Below are 23,462 nucleotides of genomic sequence, written 5' to 3' on the forward strand. Positions count from 1 at the left end.
AGAAATGTTACATGATCAGATCTGTGTTACATTGTTGAAAAGATTCTCTTGATCAAATGCTGATATGACGTGTGACAGTGTTACAGAAGTCTTTTGATTAGTGTGATTAGCAAACTGCCTGAAGCTGTGCAACAAGTTGATAAATCTCACAAAAAATATTATTTAAAATGTAAAGTATTTATACATCATGATATTATTTCTTGTAATGTCTTTAATTCATGCTAATTTTTATTTAAAAATATAATATATACACACACACACACACACACACACACACCACACACCAGTTATGTGCAAAAGTTTTAGGCACTTGAGTAAAATGTTGCATAGTGAGGATGTCTTCAAAAATAATGCCATAAATAGTTTTCATTTATCAATGAACATCATACAAAGTCCAGTAAACATAAAAAAGCTAAATCAATATTCATGTGACCACCTTTGTCTTTAAAACAGCACCAATTCTCCTAGGTACACCTGGACACAGTTTTTCTTGGTTGTTGGCAGATAGGATGTTCAAGCTTCTTGGAGAATTCACCACAGTTCTTCTATCTATTTAGGCTGTCTCAATTGCTTCTGTTTCTTCATGTAATCCCAGACTGACTCAATGATGTAGAGATACGGGCTCTGTGGGGGCAATACCATCTGTTGTAGGGCTCAGTGTTCTTCTTCTGTTGAATTCTATTTGCAAAGGGAATGTTGAAATCTAAAATTGATATTTCCTAGTCATACACTAAAAACAGAATATATACAATTACTGTTTGAAAAATATAAAGTGCCTAAGACTTTTGCACAGTACTGTATAGCCTTATATAGCTTTCTATTTATTTTGGGGTGAAAGATAACCCACACGTACTTGACAGTGTTTGTGAGATTCATCCATTTGAGCTGGTGTTGTAGCATTCCTGTCACAGTATTTCTAATGTTACTTGCACATGAGTATTGCATTCCATCAATTATACCATATTTTTTATGTTATGTTTTTGTCAGTGTAACTAGTCCCGACCACAGTAATAATGCTGGGGATGAGTTTTTAAGGGCATTGCTGCAATGAATGTACTGACTATTTTCTTGTTTTAACGTTTTAATTTGTACAGGGTTTGACACACCAGTGTTAAATGCTGTATGCGGCGCATTTCTTTTTAAATACTGTATTAACTGACATGAAAATGACCATGTACATTCACAAAATGTTTTATTTGGTGTGTTTTGAAAGCAGAGGTTTGCTGGTCTGAAAACGACTGGGCAGCTCCTCAAACGTGTACTCTACTGTCTCATGTCATCTCCAATGCAATAAGGAGGTCAAGACTGCTTTTGTTTACAAACTAATTTAGTTTGCAAGAATCCGACGCGATGAATAAAAAAACTGCAACCATATAACGTGTGGTTTATGCTTGGAAATTTTTTGTTTTGACAAGTCTTACTGATCGGTTTATGCTTAAACCGTTTATGACATTACCCTGATGAAGGAAAGACGTTCAAATAGTTTAAATAACCTTACATGCTGTCGGCTTATTAAGCATAATGGGTTGGAGATCGTGCATGTAAACGTGCTCAATCTTAGGTTCTGGACAGCTCTGCAGACTGCCTCAAATGGTCTCATATGCTACATGTAAACAAAATCATCTAATAGTGGGCACAAAATGTAAGAGTCCTATCAAATGCAGCCATGGCTTAAAGAGTCAGTAAAAAAAAAAAGGGGAGACAGAATGTTTATTGGTATCTTTAAATTAAAGAATCATCGCTGCCTTTAAGTCATGTCTGAATGGCCATTTATTTATGTTTAGATACATTTTACTTTAAAGGAACATTCCGGGTTCAATACAAGTTAAGCTCAATCGACAGCATTTTTAGCATAATGTTGATTACCACAAACATTTTTTTTTTTACTTGCCTCTCCTTTTCTTTAAAAAAGCTCAAATCTGGGTTACAGCGAGGCACTTACAATGGAAGTGAATGGACTACAATCTCTAAACATTAAAATAATCACCGTTTCAAAAGTATAACCACAACATGTAAACAATATGCACATGAAATCCCACAAAAACTTTACAACTCAAATAATACACAACTTTTAACAGAAGACAGTGTACATGCTTTTATACATTTCTAAGCTTTCTGCTTCTAAACCCTCCAAAAATTGGCCACATTCACTTCCATTGTAAGTGCCTCACTGTAACCTTAATCAACATCATGCCACAAATGCTGTGGATTGAGCTTAACATGTATTTAACCCAAAATATTCCTTTAACTCATGCATGTCATTTAAACGTTAAACAAAATCTCCCTTTAACAGAATGACAATCTTTGTAACAGAAACATGGTGTTTCGTCTATAATGTCACATCACTATGTTTTCATTTGACTGTTTTTTGTTAGGAGCAATACACTAATCCGTTTCGGTTTGAAAACTCCGGTTTACTTTCCCAACATCATGGTTTAAGGAAAAAGTCTTTCTAGTGTGGAGAGGCGTAAACATAGCAAAATAAATGCGTTTTCAAATGAGACGTAACAGAAAGCCCGGGTGTCAAGTCACACATCAGCAGTGTGAAGCGCATAGGGAGAACACAGACTTCCTCTGTCCTCATTTAACACTCGCCCAGAGAGTGCGTGTCGTCTCGTCTCATCCTTCTCCCTGCGGTGTAGTTCTTTTAAAACAAGCTGCAATGCTGTGAGGTGCAGTGGACAGTGAATCTACGAATAACAAAACAAGCTGCAGTACATCCAGAGTGGTGCATAGAGTCTCTATACAACATCAAAATCAAACTGAACCATTGGTGAAAGTCATAGACTTCTTTATTTACCACTGAACCCCCCCACCTGTCAGTTTTTACAGTACCAAATACACCAACAAACACTGCAGCCAAACTTAAAATAAGACCGAAACATTGGCTGTACATAAAATAGCTGAGACATCGTGTTAGTCCTATTTAGGAAATTTGATTAAACACAAAATAAAACTTGATTAGTAGAAAATGTTGCGAAAAACAAAGCGTTATACAATAACTACAATACTCTCCTGATAATTAGAGTTATAAAACAACAGAGTCTGGTTTTTAAAGATATAGTTCACCCAAAAATGAAAATTCTGTAATTTACTCACCCTCAAATCATTCCTAACCTATATGATTTTCTTGAATGGAAAACAAAAGGGATGTTTTGAAGAATGTTCTTTGTGCTCTTTTCCATGCAAAGAAAGTAAAAGGGGAAAAATGCTGTCAAACCTCCAAAAAGTACAAAAAGCACCTGTGAGGAGGAGGAAGGCATGGCCGGACCGTGAGGCTGCACGGCCAGCGCTGAATCAGCTGTTCAGCAGGAGAGCGAGATAAAGGGGAGCTGGAGACGCCAGTTAGAGAGAGAGAGATGTACGCGGCCGCGTTGTATGTGTGTCTGTGTTTGTTTATGTTTGTTTTAAGTTTGACATGAAAACTTTGTTACTGTTCAGCTTCCCGCCTCCTCCTCGCCCATCCTTGAACTGTTACAGCACCATACAAGTAGCTTAAACGTAGTCCTAAAACAACTTGTGCGATATATTCCAAGTCTTCTGAAGACATATGATAGCTTTATGTGAGGAACAGGATGAAATTCATGTCGTTATAATTTACAAAAAAAAATCTTCCCCTACGCCAGAGCTCTCAAATCCCATTCGTGTTTGCATACGTTCAAATGGTGACAGAATTGTTATTTTTGCATGACATATTCCTTCAACTCTAAGCTAAACACTTGCTTTAACCAAACACTAGGGGGCGACCAAACATCCATTGTATCGGGCTCAAAGTCTGTCATTATCAAAAACATTCAGGAGCAAATAATCAAAACAGCATGCATTACTGAACACATCTGGTCAACCTTTGAAGATGGTATGAAGGATTTATTTCTACAGCAAACAAGTAAAAAAATTAGGCTGTTGTCTGATAATAGCTGTTTTCCTTTTTGCCTTCTACATCTACAAATGTGTCTTTTAGTCTCTTTTTTGAGTGTGGAGAAAATATTCAAGCCACAAAAACTGATATTAGCAACAACATTGGTGCAAAATATGCACAAATATTAACAACCACATCTGTACCCCAGTCACAGAAGGGCTTTTATATAAGCAGCTGAGAAGTCTTAGGACCCTCTTTGTCGGTAGGCGATATCTTCTGATGTGTAAACTGACCCCTAGCATGTGTTTGTGGTGGGGCTTTCCTATAACTGGCTCCTGAACAAAGCCGGCTGCTCCATTGTTTATTCCTTTCTTAGCCATTATAAGAGGCTGTGGGAAAAGAAAGTGCTGAGGTCACAACTTAAAACACACATTGCTGTGTCTGACTCCATGGCAACCAGATATGAGGGATGATCACCATGGAAACCAGTCATCACCAATGTGAGAGTTTTCTTTTTTGTGCATCACACTTAAATCTTAGTATATGATACCGCAAAGCCACCAAATACTTTTTCTTTTACTTTTCTTTTTAAATTACATATTTTGTCCAATCCAGTGATTTAGGTTCTGGATAGCTCTGAAATGAACACATTTGATAGTAGGCACATACAAGGTAAAAATCTAAATCACAATTTAAAAAAGTAATGCAGCAATGGCTTAAAAAGGGGAGGGAGTGAGAACTCCAACATTTATCATCCCCTTTAATAAAAGATTAATTTCTGCCTTCAAGTCATGTCGGAATTACTGTTTGTTTAAGATGAGTGCACATAAATGCCACCCAGTGTTGTAAATGGTTTGTACAGTTTGTCAAGACAAACTTTAATGTTGGCTTGACAAAGCCAAAATAGTTTGAAAATTGTTTGGAAAAGTTTGAACTTTAAAGGTTATACAGGCCTAACAGTCTGAAACAAAGACAGAAAGTCAGATGGACAGTACAATAATAAATGGTTGCTAAGGTGTTCTGTGTGGTTGCTAGGCATTGCCAGGCTGTTCTAGATGATTGCTAGTGGGTTCTGGCCAGGTGTTTGGCATTGCTATAATGTTCTAGCTAGTTGTTAGAGTGTAGCTAGATAGATGGATAGCTACATGAATAGGTAGCTAGCTAAATAGATTGCTAGCTAGACAGACAGAAGGTGTGTCCCAAACTGCACACTCCTACACTATTTTACGTCATTTTGAAATGAAAGTAGTGCGAGTTGTATGCTTACACTGAAAATGCAACAAAAAGAAGTGTGCTACGAGTATCCGGATGATGCACTTTGCAACCGTCAAAACAGTGTGTGAAATGTTGGACACTTCGTACACTCAGTGCACGCGGCTTCACATACATAGTGGAAGGGGCGGAGTTACTGGCAGCGATGGTGATCTGGCAAAACAATTGTTAATAATGGAGAATATGACAACTAGCGAAACTTCTGTGAAGACAGCACCTTATAAAAGTGAGTTAAACACGTTACCATCATACCATGCTGTGTGAATATGTATATTAATATATATGTGTTGAACTGAGGGTGGATAGCACACTGAAACTAGCGGCAACACAATGCTTGGGTTTGAAACGTCACTTCCGTCAGCTGTTAAATGGCGAACGCTTCCATGTAGTAAAAAAAAAGTTAAGTGCTCCATTTGGGACGATACTGCACTTTGAAAATTAATACATTACATGGCTGAGTGCATAGTATATTTTAAAAGTGCATAATGTATAGTGTGTTGTTTGGGACACAGCTAGATTGTAAGCTAGCTAGCTTGCTAGATAGACAGACAGACAGAAGCCGTGTCCCAAATGATGCACTATGCATTTACTATATAAACTATGCACTCAGACATGTAGTGTATGAATTTAAAAAGTGTAATATCGTCCCAAATGGAACACTAAACTTCACGGAAGCATTTGCAGTTTAACAGTTGACGGAAGTGACGTTTTAAAGACTAGCATGTTGTCAATGGCTTTAGCACATTAGCCATCCTAGGTTCAACTTGTGTCTCAAACAACGTATTTGTCCACACAGTGTGGTGTGATGGAAAAACATTCAACTTAAATATATAAGTTTCTGTCTTCACTGAAGTTTTGCTAGTTGCTACATTCTTCATTATTTACAATTGTTTTGTCAGACCAGCAATGTAGCCAGGTAACTCCACCCCTCCTGCTAGGCATGGTAAACTACCACTGAGTGCACGAAGTGTAGAAGACTCCACACTCCATTTTGACAGTTGAAGAAGTGCATCATCCGGGTACTTGTAGCACACTTCTTTTTGTTGCATTTTCAGCGTAAACATACTACTCGCACTATCTACACTATCAAATGATGTAGAATAGTGCAGAAGTGTATGGTTTGGGACGCACCTAGAGTCTTGGGCCGTTTGAACATTCCATCAGTGGAAGTCTATGGGAGTTTTTAGGATTATTTGGTTGTCCGTTAATGGAAAACTGTACGTTCAATAAGTTAGAAAAGACATAACAATCCACGTCAGAACAGTCTGAAGGTCTGTTGTGAGTTTGGTGGATGTAGAAAGCTCTTGGAGGAGTTACAATCGATAATTTCAGTCTTGGTTTAGGGATTTTGGAAGAACCCTAAATCAAGTCTGCAGAATAACAGTATGTTGGCTTTGTCAAACCAACATAATTACATATGGGAAACTCAGGATTTTTGAATGCTGACTGTACATTTTAGTTTGTATGCATTGTGTTCTGTTGATGAAAAAAAGTGATAAAGCTTGCCAGAAAACTACCTATTATTACCCAATATTACCAACAATACTACTGGTTTAACAAGCTAACATTACTGCATTTTCCATTATTTTCTGTAACAGCATGAGAACGATAAACATTCTCATGCTATTACAGAACATTTGCACAGATCAGTCATTAAGTACACACAATACATGCTTCTTTTGCGCTTCATTTTTCAGCATTAGAGCTGAACGTTTGTTGACAAGTGAAAAAGACTGAAATAAATATGAAAACCAACAAATTCATTTGTTCTTGATCAAAATCACTTAAACACACTTTAATTCAATCATGACTACCAAATGTGAAACTTTATATGAAGTTTAAACTTAAATCGAATGTCAAACACGAACTTCCCAGGGTTGACTGGAAGGCAGCATATTTCTCTAAAAATGGGTATGATGCCGCAGGAGTAAAAAAAAAAAAAAAAATAGGCAAAAACAATTGTTATTTTGGAGCTAAGATTCAAAAATGTAAATCTTTGAAACAAAAGAAATCTAAAAGAGAGTCAAGAAAAGGTGTTGTTGTGTGGAAAAGGTGTAGATAAGGAACTCTAAAGTGCTCCAATATGGTGCTGTTATTGGCAGTAGATGGACGTGTGGTGGACAGCAGGACAGAGCAGATGCTAACATCGTGGACTGATGCCTTTCCTCCCCAGATACCGTAGAACAGCAAAGTTATAGGTGGTGGACACAGTATATGTGAGCTGAAGAAAGAGCGAAAGAGAGATATGACCCAGTGATAAAAAAAACAAAACTAGAAGAAGAAAGAAAAATGTGAGAGGTGATTGCCCACGCAAAACTTTGCCACCGCAATACAAAGGGGTTGCTAAGTCTCTATGATATTCTGATATAACTCGGGTCCCTCCTTTAATGTAAGTCTATGGGACATTTTTTAACCTGTTTTATCTACCACAAGGTTTAATCCCAAGTCCAATTGCTTAGAAAAGTAAAAGCACACCTCTTCTCAACAAGCTACATTTGAAGTATCATTTACATTGTGTTATGTGCCAAAGTTTAATACTTCGAGTTAAAGGTGTGTTCAAATCCCTAGCCCAAAGTGTAAGCAATAGTAATAGTAATGCATGACTTAATAGGAAAGCAGACACAACAGATAGACCTGAAAAGGAGCTAAAAATGTTTTCGGTCACAATGTATTAGCTTAATTTAATAAAAAACACCATGCTCTTTGAGAAAGTATCACAGTTTTGGTCTGGGCACCAGTTCTCAAAAATCTGACATCTCACAAATCACATGCACTGTTATGTGGTCATGACATTCTCACTGTGCTTAAAACTCCCTCCAAAGCAAAAAAAATAAGCTGTAAACAGTTTTCACAATCACTCCTAACCATGACTGAAAACAATACATTACAGCCAACCCCTTAATAAATGCAGGATCAGAATTCTTTGACACCTACAGTAATGGCGTCATGTGAACAAACTGTGATTGTGTTCTGTTCCGGTCACTCACCAGAGCCAAGACTGTCATCCCCGCTCCAGCGAAGGCAGCAATGTAGAGATCATAGGTCAGGAAAAACTGAAAAACAAGTGAAGAATGCAATGAAGTCAAATTGTGATATCCTAGTTGTTGATTTCCAGAAATGTGAGCAACAGTGACCACCATGTCCAGCGAATTGACAAAGTTGAGATAAGCTGAACTTTGTTAAATAAAAATAAAAAATAGAAAATGGGAGGGAAAACGCTGACGCTCGTGTGATCAGTCTCCAGTGAGATACTGTAGTCAAGTGTCAGCAAGACAGAAGAGAATTTCGTTACTTTGATTTCACTGTTCTATATTATGTACTAGGTGGTTTAATAATAATTAAAAAAAAAGAATAAAAAAAATATTATATAATAAAGCAATGATGCATTGTTAACCATGCCAGAAATAGTTGGCATTCAAAGTGTGTTTGATTCATGTATTGATCTTCTGTTTAACTTTGTTCATCATGATAAGATGCTTTATTCACTGTGGTGATTTATATTTATATTTTCAAAAACTATGGCCAGTTGCACTGTCCACCAATAACGTTACAGCAGCCAGCAACCAACAGTACAGCAATATGGGGCCCGATCTGTGAAAATCTTCTTAAAAGAATATTCCAGGTTCAATGCACGTTAACCTCAATTGACAGCATTAGTGTCATAATTACAAAAAAAAAAAAAAAAAAACATTTCGAGGTTACAGTGAGGCACTTACAATGGAAGTGAATTTGGCCAATTTTGGAGGGTTTAAACACATATGTGAAGCTTACAATTTTATAAAGGCACTTACATGAATTCTTCTGTTTAATTTCTATTCTGTTGTTTAAATCCTTGGTTTTATGGCTGTTTTAGTATTTTAGAGTTTACAGCGTTATATCGTCATTGCAACGAAGTTGTAATATTAGATACAACTTTACACAGAAAAGAGATTTTATCACACTAAAACGTCTACGTCGTGTGCTTATACCTTTGAAACAATAAGTATTTAGCATTTACAGATTGGCCACATTGACTTCCACTGGAAGTGACTCACTGTAACCCAGATTTTATTTAATTTTTTCTCCCAACTTGGAATGCCCAATTCCCAATGTGCTTTTAAGTCTTCGTGGTCGTGTAGTGATTCGCCTCAGTTCGGGTGGCGGAGGACGAATCAGTTGCCACCATGTCTGAGACCGTCAACCCGCGCATCTTATCACGTGGCTTGTTGAGTGCGTTGCCACGGAGACATAACGCGTGTGGAGGCTTCACGCCATCCACTGTGGCAACCACGCTCAACTCACCACGCGCCCCACAAAGAACGAACCACATTATAGCGACCACGAGGAGTTTACCCCATGTGACTCTACCCTCCCTAGCAACCGGGCCAATTTGGTTGCTTAGGAGACCTGGCTGGAGTCACTCAGCACGCCCTGGGATTTGAACTAGCAAGCTAGCGAACTCCAGGGGTGGTAGCCAGCATATTTTACCACTGAGCTACCCAGGTCCCCAGACTTTTGCTTTTTTAAGAAAAGGAGGGATGAGTCGAAATAATTTTTTGTGGAAATCAACATTATGCCACAAGTGCTGTGATTCAGCTTAACTTGTATTGAACTCGGAATATTCCTTTAAGAAAAAAAGGATACATTTTCGGGAATACAAAATTTTTGCAACTTTTCTCTTAAGAAAATCAGAAAAACAAATTAGTAGTAATGAATAACTTTATCCTTACGAATGTTTTGATAATCCGCCCTGGCAACTTCCAGCGATATTGCTGCCAATGTGAATGGAGACTTAATTCTGTAGCTCACTGTGTGAACGTTTGATCTTAGCTTAGATTTGGCTAGCCTTTGAGGAAGTTTTTCCTGAGGAATTACACTGAATCACCTGGAGGCATGTCTTACCTCTCTTGTTTTGCATACATTAGACAGGGCCATTCCACAAGCCTTCCCTGGCACTGCATTCCATGGAAGTAAACCTTAAAGGGACAGTGACATAAAACAACATGTAAAAGATCAAGACACAGTGATGTTTTATTGTGATGTGTCCGTAATAACACTACGTAGTTTAATAGGTATGAAAATTCCTTGTTCGGTTATTACTTACTCTCATGTTGTGCCAAACCTATATAAAAATTTTTCCAAAGAGTTTTAGAACAACATAAGGGCGAGTATATGATGACAGAATTTTAATTTGATGGGTTAACTATCCTTTTAACATTCTAAGAGTGAATTTCCGGAGAACATCTGAACACCAAGAATCTTATTTATCTGTAATACACTCATCTCATATTGTTCTAACAAAAGTAAGGAGCATCAAAAGGACTTTAATCATTATTACTATCAGCTATATCAAACTCCCAAGCTGTCGTGAGACAGAACAGATGTAATAAATGCATCGTGAGATCGTTACCGTACTGTCTGGCATCGATGCACAGCTGGTTGATGCTGGAGGCCGTCTCAGACAGGAAGTTAATGGTCTGACAGGTGTTTGCCATGTTGTAGAAAAAGTAGACAGGAAGTGCAGACAGGGAGAACACCAATAACCAGACCACAACCAGGAAGTATGTAATCACAATGAACTGTGGGAAAAATATGTATATATGTCAGCTTGATGCGTTCAGTCTTAAAGGGATAAATGAGTGGAAAATGAACATTTCATCATCATTTATTTACCCTTATATTGTTCCAAACCTGCATAACTTTTTGGTATAACATAATAGTGTCAAGCTTCAAAATGATCAATGACAATGACCATAAATAATGACAGAATCTTCCATTTTTGGATGACTACTCCTTTAAAGGTGTAGTTCACCCAAAAATGAACATTCTCTCCATTTACTCACCCTCATGCCATCCCAAATGTGTATGACTTTCTTTCTAATGCAGAAAACAAATTAAGATTTTTTTAGAAGAATATCAAAACACTATTGGTCCTCACAATGCAAATGTATGGTGGACAGAACTTTGAAGGTCCAAAAAGCACATTAAGGCAGCATAAAAGTAACTCCAGTAGTTAAATCCATATCTACAGAAGCGATTTTTTTACTGTAATCTGCACTTTCACTTTAACATTCTGGTATGGAAGTAACTTTCACTTTCACATTCAGCCACCTTCTGGTCGGGGCATAAATATTGATTTGTTTCTCACCCACACCTATTATAATAGCTTCTGAAGGCATGGATTTAACCACTGGAGTCGTATGAATTACTTTTATGCTGCCTTTATGTCCTTTTTGGATCTTCTGAGTTCTGGTCACCATTCACTAGCATTGTGAGAACCTACAGAGCAGAGATATTCTCCTAAAAATCTTTGTTTGTGTTCAACAGAAGAAAGTAAGTCATACACATCTGGGATGGCACGAGGGTGAGTAAATGATAAGGCAATTTTCCTTTTTAGGTGAACTATCCCTTTAAGGAATTTAATGTGTTCATTACCAAAACTAAATGTACCCAACGTCATCTGGAAACACTCGTTACATGTATCACTCACCGTTGTGCTGAGACAGCGGCCACAAACGGTACTACGAAATTCTCCAAACGTTTGCCGCACTGCACTGGTGGTGTAAAAACCTTCAGCCAGCAGGACTATACAGTACAGAAAGAAGAAGGAGGCCAGTCCATAGATGATGTACTGGAAATACTCAATACTACAGGAAAGAGAAAAAACAATTAGAAACCTGTTTGCACAAGATTTTTTTAAGCAATGCATCTTTCCAAACAGTCGATTAAAACATAATTGGCTACTTCCTCTGATCCATTCTAGTTTAGGGCTGCAATTAACAATTATTAGAATGATTAATTGACTATTCAAGCGATTATTGCTACAATGAATCAACAGCTCTTAACTGACACTTTAGCCTGTGCCTTGAGTTAGGAGGTCCTACAATTAAAAAAAAAAGAAAAAAGATTTATGCATTTCAAATTAATGACGAAATTTCATCAAATTGAAAAAAGTATTCATAGTATTTGAAGTTTTATTAATTTAATTTGGTTAAACATGACAATTCAATTTGATGGAACTTTGTTATGAAATTGAGATGTGTAATTTTCACTATTGCTTTCAGACTTTTGGACCCCACTGTTGCTCAGTGTAATGCTAATAGCACACACAGGTACGCTAGGGTGATGTAGTCCTGATGGTCTCGGGTGAAGTAGGTTTCGATGAGTCTCTCGCTCTCTGTAAGGGCCTGATGTCCACAGCCACAGAACAGAGCGATGCCAGAGAAACAAAGTAGAGTGGCCACCAGAGAGACGTATGGCACCCCTCCCAGACAGCGCATACAGCATTCATAACAACCTGCAATTCATCACACAGGCATATGGGGACTCATCAGTTATGATAGATTTACCATATCAGACATTTCATATAAAAGTTGGATTAAATTGGTACCAGCCAGATGATATGGGCACCCCAGTGCAGTCAAGTGACTACCTGTAATTAGTAGTGTTTGCATTGCTCATATTTAGGGTTGGGGATATGTACACACCCCTAACCCTGAGAATTAAACTGTGGTGTGTAACTTTTCCAGCACTGAGCTAGTATTTTCGAAACGATCAGACTTGCATTGTTTGCCTGGTTTTGACTTGGGCCAGTACATGATCATCTAGCAACCACCCAGAACAACCTAGCGATGACCTAGCAACCACCCCAAACACCCTAGCAACAACTCAGAAGACCTTGCAGGGTTCACACACTTTTTGATAATGAATGACTTGTTCAATAATTTGTGATTACTGATAAAGTTTTTTCAAAGATAATTTAAATTCAAACGATATGGCTAAACAACTAGCTTTACACAAGAACAATATTTAGTCAATTAAATCATTTAGAGCAGAAAATAAGTAGAAAAATGTATATTCATTATAAAAATGCAACCAGACCTTTAAAACACAATAAAAATTCCTTGATATTTCTAGGTTTTCAATGACCGGGTAGCCCTAAACTAAAGAACCGCATAGCAACGCCCTGGCAACCACCCCTAGCATCATGATGGCAAGTTTTGCACAGGCAATATATCAAAATACCACAAATTTTTTCCATCAGAAAATGCAAATCTATAGCCCCCTCCCCACAGTATCCATTTGCAAAGTGCTCATTCTCATCTAAAACAATATAACAACCTCATACTGTCATAGACCCTTATTCAAAATCTATTCACACATGCCAAAACTGAAGCGCATTCCAGATCGTGCAAAGAACAGCGCACAAAGACGCAGCTGCAGCTTTAAATCGGGAGTCTGGGAGGATTGGTGTAAGTGGCCATTCTTCCTCCCTCTGTACCATGTGCTGGTGTGGGGGTGGGTGACGGAGCTGGTCTGTACCACGATATAAAAAGTGTGAGAAAATAAGGAGGACCAAGAGCGAGAGTGTCTCTTTTTTGTGGTTGCACTGACAATAGCCTTTGTCCTGATGCAACACAAGGGCCTGCAATGACAAGCGCACAAAGAGCCAGAGCCACCTCAGCCCCCTACAGACTGACTGAAAATGAGTATAGGGGAGTGAATGAAGAGGGGGGAGGATTTGGGTTGGAGCTGGGGGTAATGGTACACACAAGCATCAACAGGATGCTTATAGAGAAACTGGACTTGGAATCAAACAATTTGGTTTGTAAACACAGGGGTATGTGATTTATATTTTGGGTCAGAATCTTACTCTTTCCACATGATAAAATATTATTAACATTTTTTGTAGTACAGTATTATTAAATGAGTCACTGACAAATAAGGTGATCAAATTTTGTAATCTTTAAAAAAAATAAAAATATCAGTTTAAAACATCACAGAAATACAATCTTTGTGTCAATATTGGTGTCACAATTTTTTAAAATAGCATATTCTAAAAAAACAAAAATAATTCAATGACTTCAAAATGTCATGTGATGTAACTATCTAACTATCTTTTTTCAGTCAAGAATATCATGAAGTTTTCTCTGGGTTACTCCATATGACCTGCCTATAAATGTGCCTTTTTATAAAAATGACAAAATATGTTTTTTCTTGGTTAGTCCACATCTGGTTGACAAATGTTTTTCAAATATTAATCATATTTTAAAACAAAATAGTTTCACTGCCTATTTTTTTAAGAAATATTAATAAAATATTATTTTGCACTACTTACGCCAACAACGTCTTTTTTTTTTAAATGTCAGTTTTTAATGAGAATCGATGACATTTTATTTATTTATTTACTGTCTCTGGATGGTTTCACCACATGACATTTGTCACTTAAAGCCTCTGAAAAAATATCAAATAAAAATGACACTGAGCTCAGTAATTAAAAACAATTACTTGCATAACTTGTATTGAAGTTGTTTTGTGTGAATTGCTTTTTTAAATGTATTTTTGGATAATTTAATTGGTCTGGTGAAAATAATTAGCGTCACGTCATTGACCCATATATTGTTATATGTTCAATAACAAAAACATTCCTCAGAGGTACCCTGTGCCAAATAGTGAAAGATTTGTAATAATTATAATAACAAACACCTGCACATCAAAGCATCAGAATAAATAACCCTGAATGAACCTTTTTGACATCACACTAAAAAGTTTACATCAAGATGTGTAAATCTAAATCAAGAAAGAATCTCAAAAGTTACAAAATATCAATTCTCTCTCTCTCTCTCTCTATATATATATATTTAAAGACATACAGCACAAAAACACTTATCAAGCAAAACATTTTACAAAAAGTAGTTTGTTTGATTTTAAATGATAAAACAATAGATATTTTACTCAAAATAAAATAAAATAAAAAAATAAAAAAACCCACAATGCTTTTGAGTCAATGCAAATGTCAAGTTAGTTCTGAGAAAAACTCTAACATCAAAAGTATCTCGCTGTCTCTACATAAGCTTTATTCAGCTTTGCACAAGTTTCTAAATCTAGTCAATCATATCTTGATGAAAGAGTAAAAATGGTGTACTTACCCATGTCTGTTGGCAGCAGTGCAGTGCTATAATGTGGGGTTGGTTAGTGTTGCTCCTTTAGTATAATCTCACAGACCGCTCCTCTCACAGTCTCCCACACAATGAACACAACTGAAGACAGCCTCAAACACCAACCTTAAGAAACAATGTGTCTTTTCAATGGCCTGCATGAACTGGCCAGGGTTGAACGTAAATAATGACAGCGGTCATGCTGCAAAAAAATGCACTAAAATCCTTAAAAAATGGATTTTGATTTGTATTGTATCAGCATGTACCTTTAAAATATGCTAAGAAGAGTTGAAGAGTTACATGTGGCATTTAGCTCATTTCTGAGAGTAGGTTGTGAATTTAGATCATTCTATGATCAAGTCTAAGTGTAATATAGTGTTGAAAACTGCTGTCTGATCACGTTGTGGGCTGTTGAATCAAAGAGATTGACTATTAAAGGTGTGCTCAGTCGTTTTGTAGTCTTGGACATACACTGACACCTAGGGGCAGGGATGCAGCATCATTCAAACACAATAGTTTTCAGTTGCTTATGCCAATGTAGAAATTCACTATTCACAGTCAGTCATGATGAATTAATTTCCAAGAGTGAAAGTGTCTAATAACTGTGTGGTTACTGAGTTTAAGCGAGTAGTGTTTGGCTGGTCATGTGATTCTAACATGGCAGCCCCCATGAGGGGGACCTTCTCCATAACAAAACAGCTTTACTGTTAGGTAACTGATATAACTAAATTCTTCATATTATGTGAGTGGTCATGATTTTATATATATGTTTCAAAATTACTATTAATTACTTTAGAAGTAAAACTTTTGAAAAATGAATGAGTGCGCCTTTAAGGAACGTTTTAATGCTTCAAACAAGGCCTCCTTGAAACAAACTAATCAAATTATTTTTAAGGGTTGTGAATTCACTGGTTTAATTTGAGTTAATTTGTAATTCATTTTAGTTAAATATAATAGGATTGTACAATATAACACTGGGGGAAATAAGTAAATATTGCAAGAGGCTATTTTGCAGCGCACGACAGCAATGACATTAGACTCACTGGGGACCTCTAGTGTTCACACATCAAACTGCATTTGTGCTCCTGCCACTAGCATGTACATTCGCTTTGCATTTTAGAAATATTCTAATTCAGTACAATGTATAATACAATATCTCTTTAATGATATACAAGGTAAACATGAACTATACCATCCACCTAGCAATATAATAGAAATCTAACACCATGCAATTGCATTTACATGAGAGCAATACATAGTTCATGAAGGAAGCATCAATGGGCAGACATTTTCAGATACCATTCTAACATATTAACATTCAGTGCTGTTTTTATTTTTTTATTTTTTTATATTACACCTATGCAGCTTTATTTGCAAACATGTTTTTTTTATTTTTTATTTTTTATTTATTTGTTGATAAAATTAGTACTTCTACTCCATCCAGTCCAGACATGATCAACTTTTATTAATGAAAATTGTGTTGCATGACAATCTGTTGTGCAGCATCTGCAGCTGTGTTCAACACAGACATCATAATCATTCTATGACCAGAACATGTAACTCATATAACAACCGACATGCTGTTGTTCTATAAACTTTGTTTAGGTTTTTTTTTTTTCAAAATCCCTAAACTGAGACCAAAATTTCTAACACTAACTCCTAGTGCTTTCAAGCTACACCCACCAAACTTGGCACAGACCTTCAGACTGTTCTGGAATAATGTGCTTTGTCTTCTCTATCTGACTGGACCTTTTTGCACAGCGGACGGTTCAGATGAAAACAAACACACCACGGTATTCTTTCTAGCACCTTGGAGTAAATAGCCTACCATGGGACGTGAATGTGGTAATCATTCAGTACCATGGTATGAAGGTACAGTAACTGTGACCATCTGAAATCATCACTGTACCATGGTACCGCTACAGTACTTTTTTGTATTTAAAATGTAGAACTTGATGCCATTTATGGATTCATGCATTAAAATAACTGAACACTATAGTCATATCAAAATATTTGAGAGTTTTGATAGACAACAGCTGGTATTTTTATTCATAAAAAGTCAGCGAAAAGTTAAAATATATTGGATAAAATATATAACACTAAAATATATTGGATAAAACGTGTATAAGAGGTTGGCTACAGGAACAGGAAACTCTGTGACATGAGAGTGTCATATTTTAAGACACTTTTAAAGATTAAAATTTTTTCTTTTTTCTTTTAAATTCATGCTAAAAACATGATCTTTAGAAAAGGAAGCAAACATCAGCGGGCCGAACTTATAATACTACAATGCTATAATACTAACCTACAGTATACAGCTCACTGATATGGTTTATAATATTTAGCGCTCACCAAACTGATACTGGTGGCTGATGTCCAATATAAAGCCTATAAAATACAACAGCAAATAAGATGTACACAAAATTTAAATCGGAAAAAGTAGGTTGACTGTTCTTTAACTAAAATCGGTCTGTGCTTACTGAAATGTGAAACACTGCCCCCAGTGGCCAAAGCGGTAACTGTTGCTGGGCGGATGGGCACATGTGATCTCGATTTTCCAGGTGTAATGTCCACGGATGGGTGCCAAAAGCGAGTAGTGAAGCGAATTGTTTTCAGCTTTACAGGCTGTAATACAGTCCAGAGGAATTTTTTTGTCTATAAACTGAACCTCCCAACCCAAACCCCAAACCTAAACCTAACCACCAGTGGAGTAAAAATGTGAAGTTAGAGGGAAAAATACAACCTCCGAATTGCGCTAGTCACTGATTATGCGAATGGGATTACTTCCTTCTTTCAACGCGGTATCTGAACCTGAGTGAAGCAACATGCTTCAAGTCACACCACAAGGGAAGGTAAACATGCTGGAGCCAATGCTAAATGTAAGAAAGGTGATGCCACTTGTCAGTGAGTCAGCATATTGTCGCCGATCCTAGGGTACCGGAACTCTCAGAAAGAACATGCAGACTTCCCATGTGATCATGTTGTTAGATGAACACTTATTTTACACAATATTTACTCAGAATTCACTATAAAATATTTAAGAACAGAAAATGTGCATTTTCCATTAACATGGCTGTTGGTAGATTTTGTAACTGACTGAATGACTAACTGGTGGAATGACCCCCTCGGGTAATCTCAAAATGGCCATATACCGGCTGATTAATTTGTAACATTTATACAACCTTTAACATTTTAACATATTTTCCCCTGGTATATCTGCAAACTCCTTATTTTAATATAAAGGTTTCCATTCATGCATGTTTATAGTGTCCCATTCACTCTTTTTGTCCACTTTCCTTTTCGTGTTTCTGTGCTTCATAAACACCACTACAACAGCCATAAGAACAAAGACTGAGAGAACCATCAGGCCCAGGCCACAAAGAAATATAAGTGATGTATCTGATTCACATCTGCAGTCTTTGGAAGAAAGTCGGGTTGCAGGGGGTATCGTTGGCGATGAATATTGCGGAACCTCATTCACATGACATTTTCCCAAACTTTCGTTAACAAAAAGGTTGACCCACATGGTGGACTGCAGTGAGGTTGGCTTCCCTTCGTCGCGAACGACTATGAAGAGGTGGTGCATGACGTGGTCCTCGCTGTGCAGACGATGGGCCAGCATGATATTTCCTGTGCGCAGGTCAATATCGAAGAGGCTGCGGAGAGCTGGTTCTCTTGCAATTATCTCATAAATGATATACAAATTAATTCCTGAGTCCTCATCAATGGCGTAGATCTCTGTTACCATGCTTCCTTCTTTAGTTGTTGGAGAGATGGTCAAACAAGAGAGATTGCTGCTAGGAAGGATGGCCTGTGGTTAATTGTCATTTGATTGCACTGTGGTGGAAAGCCGAGGACTACCTCCATCTACAGCAAGAACTAAAAGCTCGTAGCAATCTTGCTTCTCACGATAGACTTCCCCCATATTACGAAGTGATCCTTGCGTGAGGTCTATGGCGAAGGGGACGGTATCGTTTAAGATGCGCACATCCACAACTTTTCCGTTGTCTCCTTCATCAGCATCGCTTACGGTGACTTTCCCACCGTAAAAGGGGGCTTTATTTTCCAGGCTTTTCAGGGTCACACAAACTCAAATAATGCTTTTCAGCACAACATAATAATGGCACACATGAACACTCTGATCCTTGCAGCGGTCTCTCTCCCTCCAATGGCATCTGGATCGCTCTTTAAACCATCTCCACTCTCACAGCAATGACAAACAGCTGTTAGAGACAATCAATGACAGGTGATGATCTTTACCGTTCCTATCTCCTGATATTGCTCTCCATTCACAAATCGGCGCTCAACCATGACCCCACTACCACATAACCCCACCGCCTGACACAGGCCAGGGAGCCATCTGGCCTGCCCAGTACTCCCCCCCCCACCCCCCATTTCTGGAGAGGAAGTCTGCAACAGCCATCTGCGCCCCCGGTCTGTGGACCACCTCGAACTTAAATGGCTGGAGGGCCAGATACCAACGGGTGATCCGCGCGTTAGTATCCTTCATGTGATGGAGCCACTGGAGTGGGGTATGGTCCAAACAGAGGGTGAAAGCCCGTCCCAGGAGGTAATACCGAAGGGTGAGGACCGCCCACTTGATGGCTAGACATTCCTTCTCCATGGTGCTGTACCTCGCCTCTCTTGACGAAAGTTTTCCGGCTGATGTACAGCACCAGGTGCTCCTCCCCCTCGACCACCTGGGATAACACGGCTCCCAACCCCCTGTCCGATGCATCGGTCCGTAAAACAAAAGGGAGAGCAAAATCCAGAGCATGTATCAACGGCCCACTACAAAGCACTGCTTTCACCTGCATAAAAGCCTGTTGGCATGGCTCTGACCACTGGACCGGGTCTGGGGCTCCCTTTTTAGTGAGATCAGTCAGTGGGCTGGTGACGTCTGAATAATTATGTACAAACTTTCTATAATAGCCAGCCAGCCCCAGGAACTGTCTCACCTCCTTTTTGGTCTTGGGTCTCTGACAGGTCACAATCGCTGCAGTTTTATTAATTTGGGGGCACACCTGCCCGTGACCTAAGTGGAACCCCAGATACGTACCTCCACCCTTCCAATTGGGACCTCAAAGGTAATTTAGAGCTTGATGTAGGTAGTAATACAAGGACTTTATCTCCCAGTGCAAATTTCCATAGATGAGCTCCTCTGTTATACAGCCGGGACTGACGTTCTTGAGCCTTGAGTCAAGGTTTGATTAAACTGTTCAACCAAACTGTCAGTTTGTGGGTGGTACACGCTTGTCCGAATCGATTTAATACCTAATAATTCATACAGCTCACGTAGTGTACGTGACATGAAATTAGTGCCTTGATCAGTGAGGATTTCTTTCGGAATCCCCACCTGGGAGAATATTCTGAAGAGTGCCTCCGCAACAATATGTGCTGAAATGTTGCGTAGGGGCACTGCTTCTGGATATGATGTTGCGTAGTCCACCAGAACCAACACAAAGCCATGTCCACTTGCTGTCCGCTCTAATGGCCCGACGTGGTCCATACCAATTATTTAGAAGGGAACCTCAATCAAAGGAAGTGGGCGCAAAGGTGCTCTTGGCCTGGCCAGTGGATTAACCAGCTGACACTCACGGCATGCCACACACCACCTGCGAACATCTTCGCAAATGCCTGGCCAATAGAAACAGGCCATTAGATGATTCAGTGTCTTTTCCTGCCCTAAGTGACCCGCCATCGGATTATGATGAGCCGTCTGGAATAGCATTTCCCGACGGCTCTTCGGTATCAACAACTGGGTTGAATCTTCTTTTGTCTGAGTGTCCTGCGTCACTCGATACAACTGATCATTTATAATCGAAAAGTATGACTATGCGAGTGCAATGTCTGGCTGAAGTCGTTGACCATCAATTACTTTCACTTGGTCGAAGGCATGCCTAAAGGTTTTGTCTCGTGTCTGCTCCAGAGGGAAATCCCCTGCGTGTAGATGACATAGATGGTTCTGGCTCCGCCTCCCCAGCCAGCGCATCACAAACCACACATCGAGGTGCCTTGTTACAAGACCCATCCATACAAATTTCCCTCAATAAAGTGGTAAAGGCCGGCCAATTTTTACCCAAGATTAGCGGATGGGTGAGGCGGGGACTAACTGCCGCCTCGAGACTATGTTTTTGTCCCCAAAATTAAATAGTCAGTGTCACTATCGGATAACCGTGGACATCCCCATGCACACACCTCACATTAACCATGTGACTATAACCCAAAGCCTTGTCTTGAACCAGGCATTGATGGATGGAGGTTTGGTTGCAACCTGAATCCACCAAGGCCTGGTGTGTACTCCCCTTAATACTCACAGGTATGCGGTACGTACCTGCTCGACAGGGGTGGCCTGTTGTGCATCGGGGACCTGGACCAATGTCTCTACCTCCATCACCGGGCATTGATCCTGGAAATGCCCGGCTTCCCCGCAGCTCCAGCAACCCGGCCCAGACTTTATGCCCGCACCCATGGAGGCGGATTCACCACCCTGGGAGTGAGAGCGGAGAGGGACAGGGGAAACCGGCGGATAGTGCAGCTCCCAAAGCCGGGGCGCCGGTCTGGGATGGGGACCTCCCCTTTTCCGGGAAGGAGGAACAGGACGGGAGGGGGTGGAGGGAAGAACAGGAGGGGAGACATGAGAAAGAGAGAGAGAGAGAGAAGGGTCTTGGGGCTCACCGGCTCCCGAATATGCCACCATGTTGTCTTCTGCCAGCTGGATGGCCATTTGAAGTGACGTCTGTCGGTGGCACTGGACCCACTCCGCCATCCCTCTCGGAAGTCGAGCGATAAACTGCTCCAGTACCACCAGATCGATCACCTTCCCGACGTCACGTTACTCAGCCAGCAACCACCTTTGGCAGGCGTCGTGGAGCTGCTGGGCAAAGGCAAACAGGCGGTCGTGCTTGCCAATGGTTGATAAGCATATATGTTTCCCTATAAACCTGAGGAAATATATTTATTTGATCGTTTTTCTTCAATGCCTTTGGTAACAGGGTTGAATGTTTGAGCGTGATAAATGCATTTAATGTTTTTGAAACTAGCAACTTTGCATGCCATGTTAATTTTATAGACAACACTTTACAATAAGTTTGCATTTAGTTAATACGAACTAACAATGAACAATAATTTTACAGCACTGACTGATTTTCGGTTAATGTTCATTTAAAAATGCTATTAAATTTTTTTAGATAAAAAGTTGTGAATGTTAACATTATTGCATTTATCATCAATTAGCATTAACCAAGAATAAAATAAATGCTGTTATAAAATGTTGATAATTTTTAGTTCATAATACCTAAAGCAACTAACTGATGTTAACTAATACAACCATATTGTAAAGTGAACCATTTTATGTTAGATAGGCTATTATCTAACATATCTCAAATTGTTCTTCCTTCAAAGAACATAAGATTTGTGCCTTTATTTATTGGGGAAAAAAGGAGTATGACATTTTTGTACTGTATTTGTTAAAAAGGGAATTAGACTTCAAACTTTTTATTTTATTTATTAATTTTTTTGATCTAGGCTATTATTAATAGAAATCTGTTTATAACCACCTAATGTACTCAAGTGAGATAAAATTGTTAAACCCAACTGACTTACAGGCGTAAATACAATATACTGTACATAAATGAATACTGGATAACTGAATGACTGTGGACTTCACTTTCATGTGATGCATTTAATACAAATACGTACGTTTAAAATGTAATAATTATATCCTCATGTATTACTTCGAGACTAATATTTAAAACACTGACCTGTAGTGTATCGGTCAAGTTCATGTGTCGTAATCTTGATCGGTCCGCTCTTCGAGAACATGTTGAGCTCTGTGAGCATGAGGAAGAGCTCAAATGAATGTTTCGGGGGCGGATCTCGCACCTAAATGTTCTACAGGTGAAAGGCTCGAGACTAACACAGAATTATTTAACCGTAGGCTAAAAGCATCCAATTCTGGTCTGACGGGACGTTTTCATCTGGGAAGGAGGTCTTATGGATGGATCGCGCTAAGCTATTTGTTTCTGACGACACAATTTCCTTCAGTTTTGCTACTGAGTATTCCACATGGCTTTTTTTTTTCTTCAACAATATATTCTCTATAATAATAATTATTATTATTATGATAATTATAGAGATTATATTGTTGATATAACTTTTGTTTTCAGTTGTTGTAGTAGTTACATATTGTGAAACATAATAATTTGGAACTATGAAGTGATTTAAATACAAAAAATTACAGTTCTTATTGTATATAGATCTACTGTTGATGGTCATTTGGCTCATGTTTCAGTGTCTCCATCATGAGGGAGCCTGTGGTACTACACCACACTTTTCTGAACGTGTAGCGTAGTCAAAGCCATACTGTTTTACTCCATTATCATTCTGTAAGTAGTCAGTGTCAAATTAATTTT

At 38.6% G+C, this 23,462-nt stretch overlaps 1 protein-coding gene across 1 annotated transcript; it reads right to left on the bottom strand.

Moving 5' to 3' along the window:
• Positions 1 to 6,214: 6,214 nt before the first annotated feature.
• LOC127417559 (myelin proteolipid protein-like) lies at positions 6,215 to 21,483 on the bottom strand. Its single transcript, XM_051657559.1, has 7 exons — positions 21,383 to 21,483; positions 12,221 to 12,407; positions 11,601 to 11,757; positions 10,521 to 10,689; positions 10,013 to 10,086; positions 8,119 to 8,184; positions 6,215 to 7,352 (listed from the first exon to the last, which is right to left on the bottom strand). The coding sequence occupies exons 1-7, from the start codon at positions 21,450 to 21,452 to the stop codon at positions 7,272 to 7,274; spliced, it is 804 nt and encodes a 267-aa protein (XP_051513519.1). The 5' UTR covers positions 21,453 to 21,483; the 3' UTR covers positions 6,215 to 7,271.
• Between the last annotated feature and the right edge of the window lie 1,979 nt (positions 21,484 to 23,462).

The sequence above is a fragment of the Myxocyprinus asiaticus genome, chromosome 27, assembly GCF_019703515.2.
Source record: "Myxocyprinus asiaticus isolate MX2 ecotype Aquarium Trade chromosome 27, UBuf_Myxa_2, whole genome shotgun sequence".
NCBI classification, from domain to species: Eukaryota; Metazoa; Chordata; class Actinopteri; order Cypriniformes; family Catostomidae; genus Myxocyprinus; species Myxocyprinus asiaticus.